Below are 16,645 nucleotides of genomic sequence, written 5' to 3' on the forward strand. Positions count from 1 at the left end.
CCCCGCCTCTGTTCAAAGATGGTCGCTCACAGTGGACATAGATGCTTCTTTCACTCCTCTTTCAAACCATCTGTCCTCTCTGTCCAAAATGTGAACATTGGCATCCTCGAAAGAGTGACCTTTGACCTTTAGATGCAGATGGACTGCTGAGTCTTGTCCTGTGGAGGTGGCTCTTCTGTGTTGTGCCATGCGCTTGTGAAGTGGCTGTTTGGTCTCTCTGATGTAGAGGTCTGAGCATTCCTCGCTGCACTGTACAGCATACACCACATTGTTAAGTCTGTGTTTTGGCGTTTTGTCTTTGACTCTCCTGAGTTCCTCTGATACTCCGGCTACATAGGGGATGACAATGTTGTTGCGTCTGTCATCCTCCCTCGCTGGTGTCTGGTCTTCTTTTCTGTGCCTCTTTGCTGACTTGATGAACGCCCATCTAGGATAACTGCATGATTTAAGTGCTTCCTTTACATGTGTGTGTTCCTTCTTTTCCCTCCAGGCTTAGAGGGAACATGTTCTGCCCGGTGGTGTAGGGTCCTAATTACTCCAGGTTTGTGTTCCTGAGGGTGATGGGAGTCAAAGATTTCATATGCTCTATTTTTATTTAAAGAAATGTAATCTTAGTTTTATTAATATAGTGGACATTCACAACAACAGTCTCAATGTATATTTAATCATTAGTTAGTTCATCTGTTCATCTGAACGTAGCGCTTTCAGTGGGAGGATCGTTCCTCCACTCGTCCAAGTGACTTCTTCAGTCTATGGGTGCTTCATACAGATACAGATAGATGCTTATTAGCAGCTGTTTAACATACTGAGAAAATATTAGAATTTAACTCACAAAAACTGAAACCCATTTTGCTTGGGTGCACTGTACTACACAGCAAGTTACATTATTTGTAATAAAAACGCATACAAAACCGTCTAAAAGGCACAAACACCACTACAAGCCTATCTTTATGGGTCATCAGTATATAGTATTATAAATGATAAATGAACTGATTCTTGTGCTTTTCTCCTTTACCTGAGAACCCAAAGGAGGCCGAGACTCTGCAGCAGCCCTGAATTCAGTCAGCTGAATCTTCACATCAAAAACATCTATTCTGTTTCACAGACTCCAATCTTTTATCTGCCTTTGAAAACATGCAATTGTGATGCCTGCCAGAGCCTAGAATCTGACTTGTGTTTGAGAGCTGGAGAACACGAGGCGTTTCCCAGAGAGGGTCTGTGTTAGAGAGAATTAGGTTAATATCACTCAGCCATTGATTTTCTCTGGACCCTGTTATCAATGTTTAATAAGCATTTTAAAAGCAGAGGTTGATTTTTTAATCTTTAAAAACTCTCGAAACTGGAGCGTGTTTCAGTCCTCGCTCTGATCAGCTCACATGGCTCCCTGCAGAAACAGAGCAAGTAATCTTCTTCATGCACGGAAAACTATCCCAGTAAATGTAATGTTTTATTCAAGGCTCCTCTCCTCATCAGCTTTAGCCCCCTCCCTCACCCCAATAATCTGAATATACTTCCACAAACTGAGACATACCTTCATGGCAGTCTGAGCTTTGACATTTTGTTGATTTTCAGTGCTTGTGCAGGCGCATGTTGCCAGACTGCCAGTGTATTTGTATGCAGCATTGAGAAGCTTTGATCAGCATTGCCTCACAGGCTGAAGGGATGAGGGGGTCAGATTTGCATTCTTGCTCATGGACAGACAGAGTTTGGACTTCAGAGTCAAAAGGGCAGGCTGAGTGGCAGAGCTGAAGATGAAGCACTTGCAACTCAACTGCCTGATGTCTAACTTTCTTAACATGCTGATGCTGCTTAAGTCTGGACGACTGGAAAATACAAAACTGGGCCTTTGGTCAGGATCATTTAAAAGATATTTTAAAGTATAGTTACCTCATCCTGAGTTGGTGACAGTCAAACACCTGCCCAGTGACACAGTCAACGGACAGAAAGGGACGGTGGTACTCTTAATGAACGAGACGAGACGTTTCACCTCTCATCTCGTACGAGAGGTGAAACGTCTTGAAGACCGTCAAAGAAGTCACCTTCAAAACATTGATATCCTGATGGGGAGTTTTCTTTTGGAATTGGAAGTACCAATATCCATAGACCATGAGGGTTTCCTGACTGGTTCGAGGATGGAGATCATGTACTATGGCACTGTGGCCTCACTGAATCTTAACCAACTTAAACACCAACGGCAGATTTTATACCAGCGTGTCAGACAATATTCTCACCGTCATCATCAGCACAGTTAGTGAAAGATTATCCTTTGTCAAGGGGATGAATAACAGTTTTTCATAGGGGGTCATATGATTGTTGGGTTTTTCTCTGTATCTATGAAGCGCCTTGAGGCGACTTTTGTTGTGATTTGGCGCTATATAAATAAAATTGAATTGAATTGAATTAACTGTGCAGGGGCGGGTCAAGCAAAGTTTTGTCGGGGGCCAGGTAGGGCATTAACAGGGAGAGAGGGGCACAAATATTTTTCTTTGTTATGTCATTTAAAAATTTTCAATAAATAATTATCTGAATCTTGCAACAAAACTGGTGATCTGATTAAATGTATAGAAATCCATTATTGTATATAATAACTATTAAGTCTAATAGACCCTAGTAAGCTATAGGACTTTTTCCTTTGGGAAACTACCATCTGTGCAGTTCTGCAGTTCTGTTGAAGAAAGATGTTGAATCTATTTAAATATTGTAGAAAAATTATTGATTTCTGTGCATTTGTTTTATACTTGCATTAAATTAAAGTTGATTACATCGATTAAGGGTGGGGGTTGGTTCCCTAATATTTTTGCTGGGAGTTGGAACCCTATTAGTTAGGTAGGTAAGTACTCTTTAAAATGCCAGAATAGGGAGGATGGTGCAGGTTTAAATTGATTAGATTGATCAGTGTTGCTGAACTATGAAATGTTTTGGGTGGAGTGTATTTTTTACATACAGGTGTAACAGAATAACTTCAGTCTCTTGTTTCTTAAAGCTTGAGTATGAACAAAATGCAGTAAGATATTTATAAAAAACAGTTTTATTGATTAAAAACACACTATATCGGATTCATATCAGTATCAGCAGATATCCAAATTTATGATATCAGAATCGGTATCGGACATTAACAAGTGGTATCATACCATCTCTAGTAGATATTACCACCGTGTGGCTGTAACTGCAGCCATCACAAGCATATTTAATTATTTCAAATTTAACATGAAAAAGGTTTTAACTTTAATTATTTAACTTTGAACATCCGTGAGGTTCACCTGAGGGGGAGATCTTTGGTTGCCAGTCTTGAAGAAAACCTGCACATATCCGTACGTGAAGGATGGAGGGTCCGGATACTTATTTTACACGTGATGGAGCGCCACGGAGAAAAGTGAGTATTCCTTGTACATAAACCAAACCAATTATAAGTTGTTGTTGTTGGTGGTGGTGGTGGTTTGTATGTGTGTGTGTGTGTGTGTGTGTGTCAGGGACACTGCGCTGTGCTGGCCCGAGTAAAATGACTCCAGTGGCAGCTCCTAAAATGGGTGATGAAAACAGAGGATCAGTCAAAAATGTTTAATTTCTTTTATTTTGCTCTTTGTATTTATTTATCTTACAACAAATCTACTGAAAAGTAAAGTTTTTGTTTATCCAATTTTATTAAATGCAACTGCTTTTGCTTGACAGATTTGTTTAGGGTTAGGGTTAGCCTTCAACACAGAGGACATCACATACTGCTGACTCACCTGAGGGAGTGATGTTTGAACAGTGATTGTGGTGGTTGGATGGTGCATGAATGGCTATAGACAGGTGCAGCTTTGTGAACGTGCTAGAACAGAGTCTATTAGGGTGTAAACCGCCCCTCCAGTAAAGTCCTTGTGTTTCCAAAACACCCTCCATGGTCTGGTTGATTCTCCTGAAGGTTGATGGAGCCTGGAAGCTTCTCCTTCATGGAATAAAGTCCTGTTCATCTGGATGTCAGCTGGATGTCTTCAGAGCGCGAGGTGAGATAAGGACACTTTTTTAGTGCTTGCTCATTTGGACTGTGGAGTGAAGTGGACTCATCAGAGCCTTTGATGTGGCCCTTAATGCGCTCCAAAGCCTGGGATTAGGCTGGTCCTGGCCATGGCACAATAACATCGAGCTCTTCTGTAGATGCAGAGTGATTAACACATAGTCCAGCTGCTATTTACCGTTTTACCATTCTGCTAGAGGGCAGAGATCCTTTGCTCTATTAAAGACAAATTATTCATCTAGTTTTCAGGATAAAATCACAAACAAAAAAATTGAGTTAAGCTAGCTGAGACGATCTTTTTTACTGAATGTTATCGTCACGTTTACTATTTAAGAACAGCGCTCGCAAGCACTCTCTGCTTGTGAGAAAGAAAAGAAATGAAAAAACAGCCATTTCCTATTGGTGGCAAAACGTACCACGTCGACCAATCAAAAAATGATATGACAATGTGGTGTTTGGTTGTTTTGGAAGAGGGGGACGTTTCAGGAGTGACGGCGGCGAGAGAGAGAGAGAGAGGAAGAAAGACAGAGGAAAAAAGAGAGAGAGAGTTATGAGATGTGAGAGATTTGTGACATTAAGCATGTTTGGAGTGTGTAGTTACTGTGTTTACTTGTGTAGGTAGTGTGTAGTGTGGTGAATAGTTTTCTGTGTCAGAACAATGAGGCGAATGTCACAGATTGCAGTGTAAACGCTGGAGGGGCGATCCACCTCTCAGGCCTGCAGGCTGTGATGTTCTCCTTTATAGTGGACAGAAATTATTTTTTGGAGTGGCACAAATAATTTCTGTCGCATCTTATTTGATGCAGAACAGCTGATTGTTCTGTAAATAGTTTGAAATGGTTATAAAAAAAATGCCTTGGCTGCATTTTTAGGTGCAAATAACTTTGTTGTTTGCAAAACTTGTGCAAAGGTTTTTAAATTTACAATTTATATTTGCATTTCAGGAAAATGATTCCTTAAACACATTTGTAGTTGTTACAGTAAAAAATAGAACTTTTTTCAACTTCATTTAATGTCTTTTTTTTTGTCTGATTTTAAGATCAGCTGTGTTAACACAGTCCAAATGAAAAAATAATAAAAAATAATAGCTATGCTCAAAAGAATGATACCAAACAAAACGAGGTAAATAGTTTTTATAGGTGAAATGCAGAGGTCAAATCAAAAGTAGTCAAAAATGCCCAATTATACCCTGGACCCCAGAGGGTTAAACTTTTTTTTAAGTAACACAATAGTTACTTTACCCAGTAATTAGTTGCTTTTATAATATTGTAACTCAGTAACTTGGTTACTTTTTTGAAGAAGTAACTATAACTAATTTTTCAAAGTAAAGTAGTCATTTTGGCCTGTGTGATGACCTGATCATAAATTTAATTAAACCCTGTTGGAGAAGTTCATGGCTCATTTTAGTGAGTGAGGCACTGTAGCTGCTGGGGTGGTACTGGTCTCGTAATGGTTTACACTCCTTGAACAGTGAGACATTGTGCTTTCACGTGGTGCATAAACTGGACTATTCTGAATACTGTGGCATGGTTTTCACTCAGTCTGCATTAGAAATATTTTCACTGCAAAGACACATTTCTAGCATCAAACTTAAGCGTTTTCATATCAAAGGCCAACTTTAATTTCCAATCTGGAGAAAATATGTGTCCACATGTACACAGGTATTTTGGGAAAAAATAGCTTTTTAACACTTTGCAACACCAGCGATGTGTTCCTCTATTTCCTTTTTTGATGCGACTGAGACTGTGCACAGTTTTATTGTTCTGCCCTGGGCCTTCCTCCACATCATCCTCAAAACACCTGACTTAGACACATCGAAAGAAACCAGATAGTTGTTCAGGCACCAGGATGTTTTGTAATGTGCAAAACACCTGAGTAGTGACTCTACTCTAAGCTTCCTCACTTTACATCAGGATGACTGCAGCCACCATTCGGAGGAATCTTATTTGGAGCTGCAATCTCATTTTTTGGTCATTACTCACAGGATAGAAACACTGAACATAAAATGTAATAAATCTGAATCATGTGTGAAACAATATTTAAACTGTAAGTTTTATAGCATTATTATTATTACAGATAAACTGTGTTCCACAAAATAGTACAAAAAGCCAATTGAGAATCATTCATTAATACAACATGTGTCAGTGCGAGACCACAATCACAGGCGGAACCTTTCACTAGCTGTAACATGTTTACCATGTTTGGTTTAATCATCTCATTATAGAGTCACATTGATAACAAAATATATTCTTGAAAAATGTCAAAATGACTCTTCTTCTAATTTCCTTATTAACTCATGAGATGTTCAGCATGACATTTTCTCCCTTTTAATGTGAAGCTGCTGCTATAAAGGCAGGTTGCATGTGCAGCAGCCTGAACATGTGTTGTGTAAGATTAGATTGATGATGTCTTATGTAATCTTATTGCTTAAACTGGAGCTTTTCAAGACACTCTAATATAATGACACTGAAACAACAACAAGCAAAAAATGTTTTGAAAGATGCATGCTGTCAGTGTAATGTAATATACATGTGGGAACAGTCGCAAGATGCAGAATGGTAATATTGTCATGGTGTTTGTGTAGCTCATTATCTATTTAGGAGTAACAGTAAACTCATCTCCCACAAAGTGCCTTACACTGACGATGGGAACCATCAGCTGTCTTCATCAATTTGAGCTGTGACATCATTTCATATTTAACAGACGTATGGGATCCTCCGAGCAGAAGACCCGCAGCTAATGTTTCCTCAAAATAAATAAAAAATGCATTAATAAAAAAGAAAGCTGTACTGATCACAAGAGTGCCACTCATAAATGTGACTTGGGCTACTTTGTGGAATAAAACAAAATTCTGGTCCTTAATCCATCACATGTTGAGCCAGTGGAAATCCTGACATGCTGTGACACAGCACGTCAAGATTTAAAAACGTCCAGCAGTCTTTGTGATTTGGTTACACTTGGCGTTACGCAGCATAGGTCAATATGAAAACGATCATGTTTCAATCTTAAAGTAAAGAAGACTACACTGCAGGCTATTTCTTCAGACTTCCTAAAGCACGCTGAGTCAGAGAGACGTATTACGCCCAGACCCTTACAGATGACTTGCAGCTATATTTGGTATTATAATTGTAATAGTGTCTGAAAGTAATGAGATTATGCTCTGTTGGACTAATTTAATCTCATGTTAGTCATTGCATTAGTAAGCAGGTAATTAATAATGTCTAACAGATTTAGTGAAGCCTGATAGCAGGGCATTTAAACTTGTGCCTGTCTGAGTCTGCGTCTGTGGCGCCACGCTGACGCCTGCTTGAAGATAAGATTGATTTAAATAGCCTCCAAATATCACTGAAAACATTACACAGCAACTCAGCGTGACTCTGTAAAACGAAGTAAAATAATATTAGGGTATTTTTGGCTGAAAGTGGGGCTGAAGATGAATTGAAATGGAAATGATTGGAGAGGATTGATGAATCATTTATGAGCAAGAGATGGGCCCAAAGCAGAGCACAAAGTTAGACTCCATGCCCACCCTCAGCCATCTCCTGCAGCAAGGCGAGGCTGTGAAGCTAAGTGTGTGATTTCTCCATAATTAGGTCCCTCTACTGTCATCTGGTTAACAGCCCCAGTGGGACGTCTCGCTCTGATCATCTAAAGCATCCCAAACTCACTCTCACCTCATTTCACCTTCCCCATCTTCCCCGTCTCCCCTCAAGCCTCTTGTCTTTCTTTTACCACTTACTGCTCGCTGCCATTGTTCCTCCCTTTGCTTCTGACAAGACATTTTGCTTGGTAGAACAAAGAATGACCGAAAATACATTAATGAAGCTTCTTCATATGTAAAGCTCTGATACCTGAAAGCATTTAGGGTCCTTAAGGCCATGACCCGACTGTACAGGGTGCAGATCCTTCTGTACTGCGCATGAAATACTGTGCAGTTCTAATCTTCTAAACACACTCTTCCAATGCAGACTACTGGCTATTGCTGAGTATATTGTAGGAAGAACCCCCCTCGGGGCCAAGCAGTTACCATCAGTTTCATTTCTAAACCTGAATTGTTCTTCTTCGGAGGTCTGCATGGCTGATCTCACGGTCGAAGAAGCTTTCTATGATTTACGAATTTTAACTTCATCTAATATTACTGAGCAAAAGTGACAAACAGGTTTGTTGAATAAATTATGAGGTGATATAAAACACCGTGTGTGGCGTTAGGAACATCTTTACGTTAATGCAGTGAACACAGACATCACGTTTCTGTCATGTTTTCTATATCGTTTGATTCTACACGTGGTTGGCAAAATGGCCAGCACGCTGGAACCTATTATACTGTGCAATGATGTTGCCAACATTACAGGAACGAACAACATGGTTCTTATTGGAACAGAGACCAACTGGCTCTGAGTTCTCTGGCATGTTGGGAGTTGCAGCCAAAACTGGACCTATTAAAGAGACACAATGAACGAGCTTAGGTGCACATTTGAAGGGATTTCACTGGGGCTGAATGAGGCATCCTTCTATCCTGTTTTCTTTTGTAGTGGTTTTGTAGAGTCACAGTCTGAAGAATTAGCTCTATGTGCTGTTTATCACACCAGTCACTGTACACTGTGGGGCTGGCCTCTGTAGTGGGGTCAAACAACCACCGCAGGTGTGGATCTGAGCAAAAACATGGAGTGAAACTGCACATTTTAAGTTGGCCCTCAGGGTCAGAAAATGTTTAAAAACCAAAGAATAAATGTACAGATGGAAAAAAGCAGCAATGCAGATAAATGAATAATAAAATCTACATGTGAATAGAGATCGTCTAGCTTTGTGCTTCCAGCTTGCTCCGATGGACCCAAGGTGGCCAAAGAAAAAGAGATGAGCAGCTGATGAGCAGTCTTACTGTATTCGTTCACTTCACTGTGCCTCTCGTATCTATGGAAGCCCGTTTCCGCCACTAAAAAAAAAAAAAAAAGGATACTTAACTCAAAATTTCGAGTTATCTTTCTCGAAATTTCGACTTATTTTCTCGAAATTTCAACTTAGCAACTCGAAATTTCGACTTAATAACTCGAAATTATGAGAAAAATAACTCGAAATTTTGAGTTATTTTCTCATAATTTCTAGTTAGCTCTGCCAATCAGTAATCTATGTGAATGACGTCATTTCCGTGTTACCCGGAAGCTGAAGCCCTCAGCTACAAATGCTACAGAAATGCTAATTATAGATACGGATCATGAATTCACAAATTGCTGAGTATTTTAAGCGTGGCTTCACAAATGAGGAGATTCTTGCGTTATTAGCTGAATCACATGGCATTACTATCAGCCTCCGTACACTTGAAAGGATTTTACACAACAACCGACTTTGGCGCAGAAAGAACAAAACAGAGGTGGGAGAGGTGGCAGCTTTTATACAAGCACAATTGGCAACCTCAGGACAGTGTCATGGGTATCGTTGGATGCACCAGAAGTGTTGGATGAATGGCATTGTTACTGACAGAGAAACCGTTCGTCTTCTGCTCCGTTTATTCGATGGAGAAGGTGTGGATTTGAGGTCACGTAGACGACTGCGGAGGCGAGTGTATCATAGCAGAGGCCCCAACTATGTGTGGCATATCGACGGCTACGATAAACTGAAGCCATTTGGGATTGCAATCAGTGGATGCATTGACGGATTTTCAAGGAGTATAATATGGCTAGACGCTTACAAGACAAATAATGACCCGAGAGTAATTGCTGGCTACTTCATGGATGCCGTGATTCAACAAGGTGGTTGCCCTGATCGAGTGAGATTAGATCTAGGAACAGAAAACGTCCATGTGGCTCACATGCAACGATTTTTGCACTTTACAGACAATGAACCAGAAAGAGAGCACGTCATATTTGGAGCAAGTACAGGAAATCAACGCATTGAAAGATGGTGGCTAATCTTACGAAGCCAGTGTATCCAGTACTGGATTGAACTATTTGACAAACTAAGAGAGGATGGCCACTTCTCAGACTCTTTCTTGGACAAATCATTGGTCCAGTTCTGTTTTCTTCACATTATACAGGTGAGTTTACATAGGTGATTGTGTAAACGACATGTATTGTAACTGTTTAATTTGTAACAACTCACACGGCCTTTGTATATTATAGAAACATCAGATATATTAAAGTACACGTGAAAAGTAGTGCTTTTTTTTTTTTTTTTTTTAAACTGTTTTGTTAAAAAAAAAATTCCACATATATATCAAGGAACACAATTATACATTATAACACATTGATTATTTATGTGTTTAGGCCTCTCTCTGTACTCGGTTAGCATTTTTGGTGGGTCAAAACTAAGTAAATAAGTATCTGTCTGTTCATGATGTGTGTGTGTGTGTGTGTGTGTGTGTGTGTATAGGTATGTGTGTGTGTATATATACGGATATATATCATTAATGTAGCTCAAAGCTAAATTAATGGTGTGTAAGCTAAGAAAATCAATGTAGAAGTTAGTTGTGCTTTTGTACATTAACATTTTCATATTGTATGCCTGAAAATGTTTCTTTTGTTCATTTTGTTTTCATCTAGGAAGAATTAAATGAAGTTGCTTTGGCCTGGAATGACCACAGAATGCGCCCAGTCCACAACTCCCGAAGTCCTCATGGCCGACCATCTTTTATGTATGCCCTCCCAGACATTTATGGCGCGAGGGACTGTCTCAAACATGTCAATATGGACAAAGTTGAAGCCTGCCTTGAAGAATGCGTGTTCAAAGACTTTCCATGTGAAGAGGATGTCTTTCATCTCTGTGTAGAACTCATGTCAGAACATAACCTGGATTTCTCAGATGATGTGTTTCATACAGTGGATCTGTATGTAAAGCTAAGGCAGTTGATGCTTACTGAGTTGGAGCTTTTGCCTTAAAGGTTAGACATCGTTATGCATTTTTAATTCTGTATTTTCATATTTAAATTGTAAACTTTTATGAGTTATTAATTTTTGGATGGTTGTCGTTTTTGGGGCACACATACATGGGTTTTGAGGGCCTGAAAATGTATTTCACGAACAGGGCCAATTGAAAAAGGCTATAAAAATTGTATTTAATTTTTGGAGGGTTGTTTTTTTTTTTGGATGGTTTATTTCAATTAACAAACCAATTTTTTGTTTTAAAAGCCTTATTATTAAAACATATGTAAACATAATGTCTGTTAGACCTGCTATTTGGAGGATATGCAGCGCATGTCTCCTTGGAATTATGATTTCAACTTTTTGTAAATATGCTTTTTCATCTTTCTTTTTATTTGAGTAATTATTGATGTTTTGAAATATCTGGTTATGTAGCAGTAAAAAAATTTTTCACTGTCATTTTTTTCCACTGCTGAGACTTTTTATATATACTGACTGTTTTCCTGATTATGGGCAGTATAATTATATATTTTTTAGCATATGGATAACCTAACTGAGTGAGATTTATGGACCTTTTTTTTTTCGGATTGCGCCTCAGAATAATAAAAACCCAGAAATTACCAAAATTAAAGATGTAATTTGTCTCATTGAACACTTTATTATAAAACACAGATCTTTTGCCATCATCTTGTCTTAAAACAAAATAACTGTACTGTATTTACAGTAACACAAAAAACCTTAAAGTATTCTTATAAAAAGCTAATTGCAAGCACAAGACTTGGAAAAAGTACGATAATACACTCAACAAAAATATGCAATATGTTTTGCAAAAGTTCAATTATTATTAAAAATACAAAAAGAATGGGACAATAAAAAGAGATTGAGGATAATATGGCAAGATCTGATAACAATATCCTACAATTAAAGAATAAGAACGTGTGGTCTAAAACCACTATGAAGCAAATACATTAGGCTCAAACATGAAAACAGAAATATAGGAAAATATCTTTTAAATAACTACCCCATCGGCTATGTAGTTTTGAAAAAGGGGGCTATGATACACAGGGGTTTTTTTCCATTACAAAAATCAGGAAAAGCCAACCAAAAATCAACCTTCAGCTAAGCAATTGCTGATTTCACAGAAATCCAAAATAAAAGCATATAGGTGTGCCTTATGGCCATTCAATTTAGCAAAAGTCACCATAACCCAGATGGCTAAACAGAACTGTACAAACATAACTGTAATAAAATACAATGATAAAGTAAAACCTGACTTGTAAACTGTAAAATGTGTGCACGATGATAAAACATGTAGGAGATATTGCATATATCTCCTACATGTACTATACACTACATATTGCAGGGGTCTCAATCTCTAATTTTCTGGTGAACCACTACAATACATGTCATCTTTTGACATTACATTAATAAAATTTGACAAATTAAAATTAACCTAATGCATTTTTTAAAGTTGATTTTGGATTCAAATAATAGAAAAAATGAATAAAAGGTGGAAAAACTGCTTTCATTGTTCACATGCACACATGCTGACTGAGGAAATGGGAATGCTTATAAATGGTCTCCAGACTGCCACTCTGAGACCTCTGCAGAAATGCATTTCACAAGTGTTTAGAAAAATATTGCCTCAGTTGTAATAGGAAAACACAGAAACACAAAGAAGTACCTCAAATTGCATTACAGTGGTATTTCACCAAATACTTTTTCTTGGAACTCAGTTTTTAAACACCTGAAACCTTTGCTGTGACATTCACATGGGAACACTTTAGTCTTAGTTCACAACTCAAATATAATCTGTTGTAAAACAACAATGGCTTTTAAGCCATTGTCCGTGAATCAAACCTTTAGATAATGTCCATAACCCACACATTTGATTCCAACACACTGTTCATCTCCGATCTGAAGTCAGGATAGCTGTCATAATTTATCGACAGCTCCAGTACACACCCACATGTGTGTGCCACAGGTCGTCTCTGGAAACCTTTCAGTTCGTTAAACCCAATGATGATGTTCTTTCCCAGATGTAAATCTGAACCTGTGCAAAACCTGAGGAACAAACACAAATGTTCCTTCTCAGCATTCTTCACATATGTAGTTAGATATTTCTGAATCAGCTTCTGGTGAGCCGTCATTGTTTCAGGGAAAGTGAGACACTTGAGAACTTTTCTCACAGTTGGTTGGAGGGTTTCATAAACTGAAGATAGATCACAAAGGCTTTCCCATGCAGTGCTGAGTGTTCTTGCCCACTGTTCAATAACATAGGCAGGCTCTTGGACAAGTGTTTTGTGTGCAAGCTCCAATAGGACTTCAGTGGCATTGCAGGCTGTTGGTATCTTTCTGCAGCTGTGGTTATCAAGTATGTCTATAAGTTCTTCTTGGTCCACGGTGCTAAAGTCTGATCGCCACGCCTCTAACACTGTACGCTCAGAGTCAGGCATGAACTTAAGGAAATTCTCCACAATATCACTCTTTACATATCCAAAGGCAGCTTGTTCCAGAATGGCAGGTGCAATTTTCACAGGCAGATATTTCTCTCTAACCCATCCAAATGCAATGATTCTGCCCACACTCTCCCACTCCGGTTGCCCAAGATCATGCCTTAAGAAGGGCACTTTGTAAACGTTTCCAGTGGTGCACTGGTCATAGAATTCTTTCCAGAATTCTGAAAGACAGTCTCTCACAACTCCCCCATTGTCATGGGCCATTTCAGGTGTTCCATCAGGCAGTAAGACCTGGATTTTGATGTCGACATCTTCAAGGTCCTTATCACTAAAATGTGAAATGAGCTCTGACATTACCTGCCCTCTGTGGACCACCACTACTCTCCTCACTCTCTCACTGGATGGACCAGGTTGTGGAGAAAAAATCAGGGTGTCATCCAAATTTATTGGCTCACTGTCAGAAAAGGGGCCAACAAAAATAATGTCACTGCTGTGAGAAGTGTTAGCGCTTAGAGACTGCGTGGAAGATTGTGGAAGGTTATCGTTTGGAGTGTCTTCAATGTATGTCACATCATGGCTGATTGTTTCAAATGGAGCAGATGTTTGGACTGTAGTGACAGTAAAAGAAGAGGTTTGGTTTTGAGGACTCGCTTCAATTTCTGAAGATGGATGCAAACCTGGGTTGGAGCTCTGAAGGCTGTCATTTTGTTTTTTCTTTGTGGTGAGGTAGAACCTGAGGATATTAAGTTTTGTGACATGATAAAGTTCTCCTACTGTCAATGCATCATCGACTATCATCTCTTGATAATCCTTCAGATCACAGTCAAAATCTGTTAAGGGCCCCTGAATGTTTCCTCCATCTGGAAAGAACAGGCCTGTTGCAACCTGTAATATGTCCCTTTTCTTGGCATCCTTGCAGATGTCTATTTTTCTTGTTCCTCCTCCTCGTCTAGCTCTAACCTGCTTGAAAACCTCAGTGTCTTCATCATAATGCATCCATCCTATTTCTATTTTTCTATTTCTCTTCAGAGCATTTCTTTTATGGGTTGTTTGGGAATGTTCTTCTTGCCGTGTGCTACTGCCATCCTCTTCAGATAATTTTCTTTTGGACAGTTTGGATTTCAGCCGTTCAAAAAGCGCTGACTTGCGGCTGCTGCCCCTCCGTCTGCAAAATCCAAATACTGCTAGACGATCACCGTATGATGGCAAATAAGTCTTCAGCTCCTCATCTGTCATTAGACTTATGACACTGGCATCAATCTAAAGATGGAAAAATAATTTAATTTATTGAAACAACCAGCCTTGAAAATACAATTCTATTTTTAACTTAAGAACAATGAGGAAAAGTTGCATTTCAACCAGTATCTTGTTGGAATTAAGTACCTTCTCATTCTCCAAGGTCTGTATAATTTCCTCAGAGACTTCTCTTTGTTTCAAGAATTCAGTCAAGTCTCCCATGCTGTAAGGAAGGATGTAAATTAAAATTACAAAATTAAAATAAAGCCACCATATTATCGTCAAAGTATCTGTGCCTACCTACATTATGAGCTCTGACTATGGTGGAGAAGTGGGAACTGCATTTTTAAGTGTCCATTTGCACTGTAACTACAATCAGCATCACAATACAGTCAATCCCACATTTTCTCAGTTGTCTGGTTACAGTTTTATTGGTTTTGTTCCTTATTTATATAGTTGTCAGTCATATTCCCTGTTTTGGGTGATTTGTGATTTTGTTTTATACAGTGCTGTATACTTATTACGCATGCTTTCAGCAAAACGTCTGTTTCATCAGACGTAACAGGTGTCATTAGCGTGTAACAGAAACCTTATAGGTACCTTTGGTTAACCCTGACGTTGCATTCTATTCAACTTTGTATGTAACAATTGTAACGGAGCGGAAAGGCTGATTTTATTTCCACAGTGTCGTTTTTTAAAGGAAGGAAACCTTCCTCCAAACGGACAGAGCAGTGGAGCCGCCAAGGGAAAGCACACGATTAAAAAACTGTAGAATTAAAATATAATTTATTATATTTAAATAGTTAAAAATGTAAGATAAATTAAAACAACCTTGGCCAAGGGATAACACAATAAAAATCAATAAAACACAACATTAAAAGTCCAGTGGGATCCACCACAGCATAAAAGTCCCAGGGAGTTAAGAAATCCAGCGAAGTAAAAGGGAAACCCAGCGGAGTCCTCTCCTTCCTTTCCGCATTAGCGTCTTGATATGCTAGAGAAAGGGAGGAGCGGCAGTCACTATTCTTCCGGCAGTTTTTATTCAATAAAAGGGGATAAGTCGAAGACTTACCCCGGGTGGGCAGAGCTCTCAACTCCGCCCGCCGCTTCTTTAAAACTGCAAAGCCACACAGCCGTCCCGTGCCTTCCGCTGGTGCTGTCTCCGCTCTCCCCGCTGGTACTGTCACTCTCTGCGCTGGTGCCCTGTGCGCTGGTCCTCTGTGCGCTGGTGCTGTCCGTCCTGTTTCGAACGCCAAGCTCCAACCCTCTTATGTGTCACTCAGCACTCTGTAAATTACACTGCCTTTCCTCTCAGGTGTGTCCAATTAGTAAAAATGGGGAAAGGCGGAGTCTCTCCAGGACAATTTGACGGTATAACCAAAACATGCAATCTAAATAAAACACTGCACAAAATATAACCAGTACATGCAATATAAAAATATAAATAAGTACACTTCACATTAAAATACAGCACAGCAAAACAACATCCGTCCTTCCCTGGATGACATCCCCCCACACTGAAATATTAGCAGTCCCTGCTAATGCTCCATCTCCCCATAACGCTCTGGTGGAATCCCACGCGTGGCCCTAATGGACCGTCTAAGGGACATACCTGAATCACTCTGGTGAGGTGACACACAGTCAGTAAGGGGTAAAAATCCATAAAACACTGGCGCTGGGAAATCCGAAGGGCCTGTGGTCGGCTCCTCCGTAGGAGGGGTAAAGTCTGTTTGAGGAGCAATGCACACTTTTAAGGCATTCCTATGTAAAGTTTGTATATTACCCCCCTTTTCTGGTTTGACCTTATACACTAAGCCCGTATCTCCCACCTGTTCCAACACCACATATGGCTCAGGAGACCACCAGGAGCACAGTTTCCCTTTGCCCTGTCTGTTTCGGTCACGTACCCAGACTCTCTCTCCGGGCAACAATGGGAGGGTACAGCCTCTTTTCTCATACTGGCTTTTGTGTTGGGAGGCCGCACTATACATCCTCTGCCCAGCCAAACGGTAAGCTAGGGAGAGTTTCTGTTGATGAGAATACACCCACTCACTTACATCCTGCCTCGCCTGCTGGGGGGCCACGCCTAACACCACGTC

General features: G+C 39.6%; 3 protein-coding genes across 3 annotated transcripts in view; 2 read left to right on the forward strand and 1 right to left on the reverse strand.

Moving 5' to 3' along the window:
• The first annotated feature begins 3,292 nt into the window (after nt 1–3,292).
• Nucleotides 3,293–16,645, forward strand: part of LOC146558974 (uncharacterized) — a 33,371-nt gene continuing 20,018 nt past the window's right edge. The window contains exon 1 of the mRNA XM_085247688.1: nt 3,293–3,373. The gene's annotated coding sequence lies outside the window, so the exon portion shown is untranslated. The remainder of the gene's footprint in view (nt 3,374–16,645) is intronic.
• LOC146558975 (uncharacterized) lies at nt 9,708–11,644 on the forward strand. The gene is made up of 2 exons (XM_085247379.1): nt 9,708–10,028; nt 10,534–11,644. Exons 1-2 carry the CDS (start codon nt 9,723–9,725, stop codon nt 10,867–10,869), a joined length of 642 nt encoding a protein of 213 aa, XP_085103505.1. The 5' UTR covers nt 9,708–9,722; the 3' UTR covers nt 10,870–11,644.
• LOC146558976 (uncharacterized) lies at nt 11,489–15,169 on the reverse strand. Its single transcript, XM_085247378.1, has 2 exons — nt 14,694–15,169; nt 11,489–14,570 (listed from the first exon to the last, which is right to left on the reverse strand). Exons 1-2 carry the CDS (start codon nt 14,766–14,768, stop codon nt 12,714–12,716), a joined length of 1,932 nt encoding a protein of 643 aa, XP_085103504.1. The 5' UTR covers nt 14,769–15,169; the 3' UTR covers nt 11,489–12,713.

Source organism: Mchenga conophoros, linkage group LG15, assembly GCF_057382185.1.
Source record: "Mchenga conophoros isolate Kocher_MC1m ecotype Shallow Benthic linkage group LG15, M_conophoros_male_GT1.1, whole genome shotgun sequence".
Classification (NCBI taxonomy): domain Eukaryota; kingdom Metazoa; phylum Chordata; class Actinopteri; order Cichliformes; family Cichlidae; genus Mchenga; species Mchenga conophoros.

Coding starts and splice junctions, on each gene's coding strand:
- LOC146558976 (XM_085247378.1), bottom strand. CDS start 14,768: ATGGGAGACTTGACTGAATTCTTGAAACAAAGAGAAGTCTCTGAGGAA. Junction 14,571..14,693: donor AGACCTTGGAGAATGAGAAG/GTACTTAATTCC, acceptor TTCCATCTTTAG/ATTGATGCCAGTGTCATAAG.
- LOC146558975 (XM_085247379.1), top strand. CDS start 9,723: ATGGATGCCGTGATTCAACAAGGTGGTTGCCCTGATCGAGTGAGATTA. Junction 10,029..10,533: donor GTTTTCTTCACATTATACAG/GTGAGTTTACAT, acceptor GTTTTCATCTAG/GAAGAATTAAATGAAGTTGC.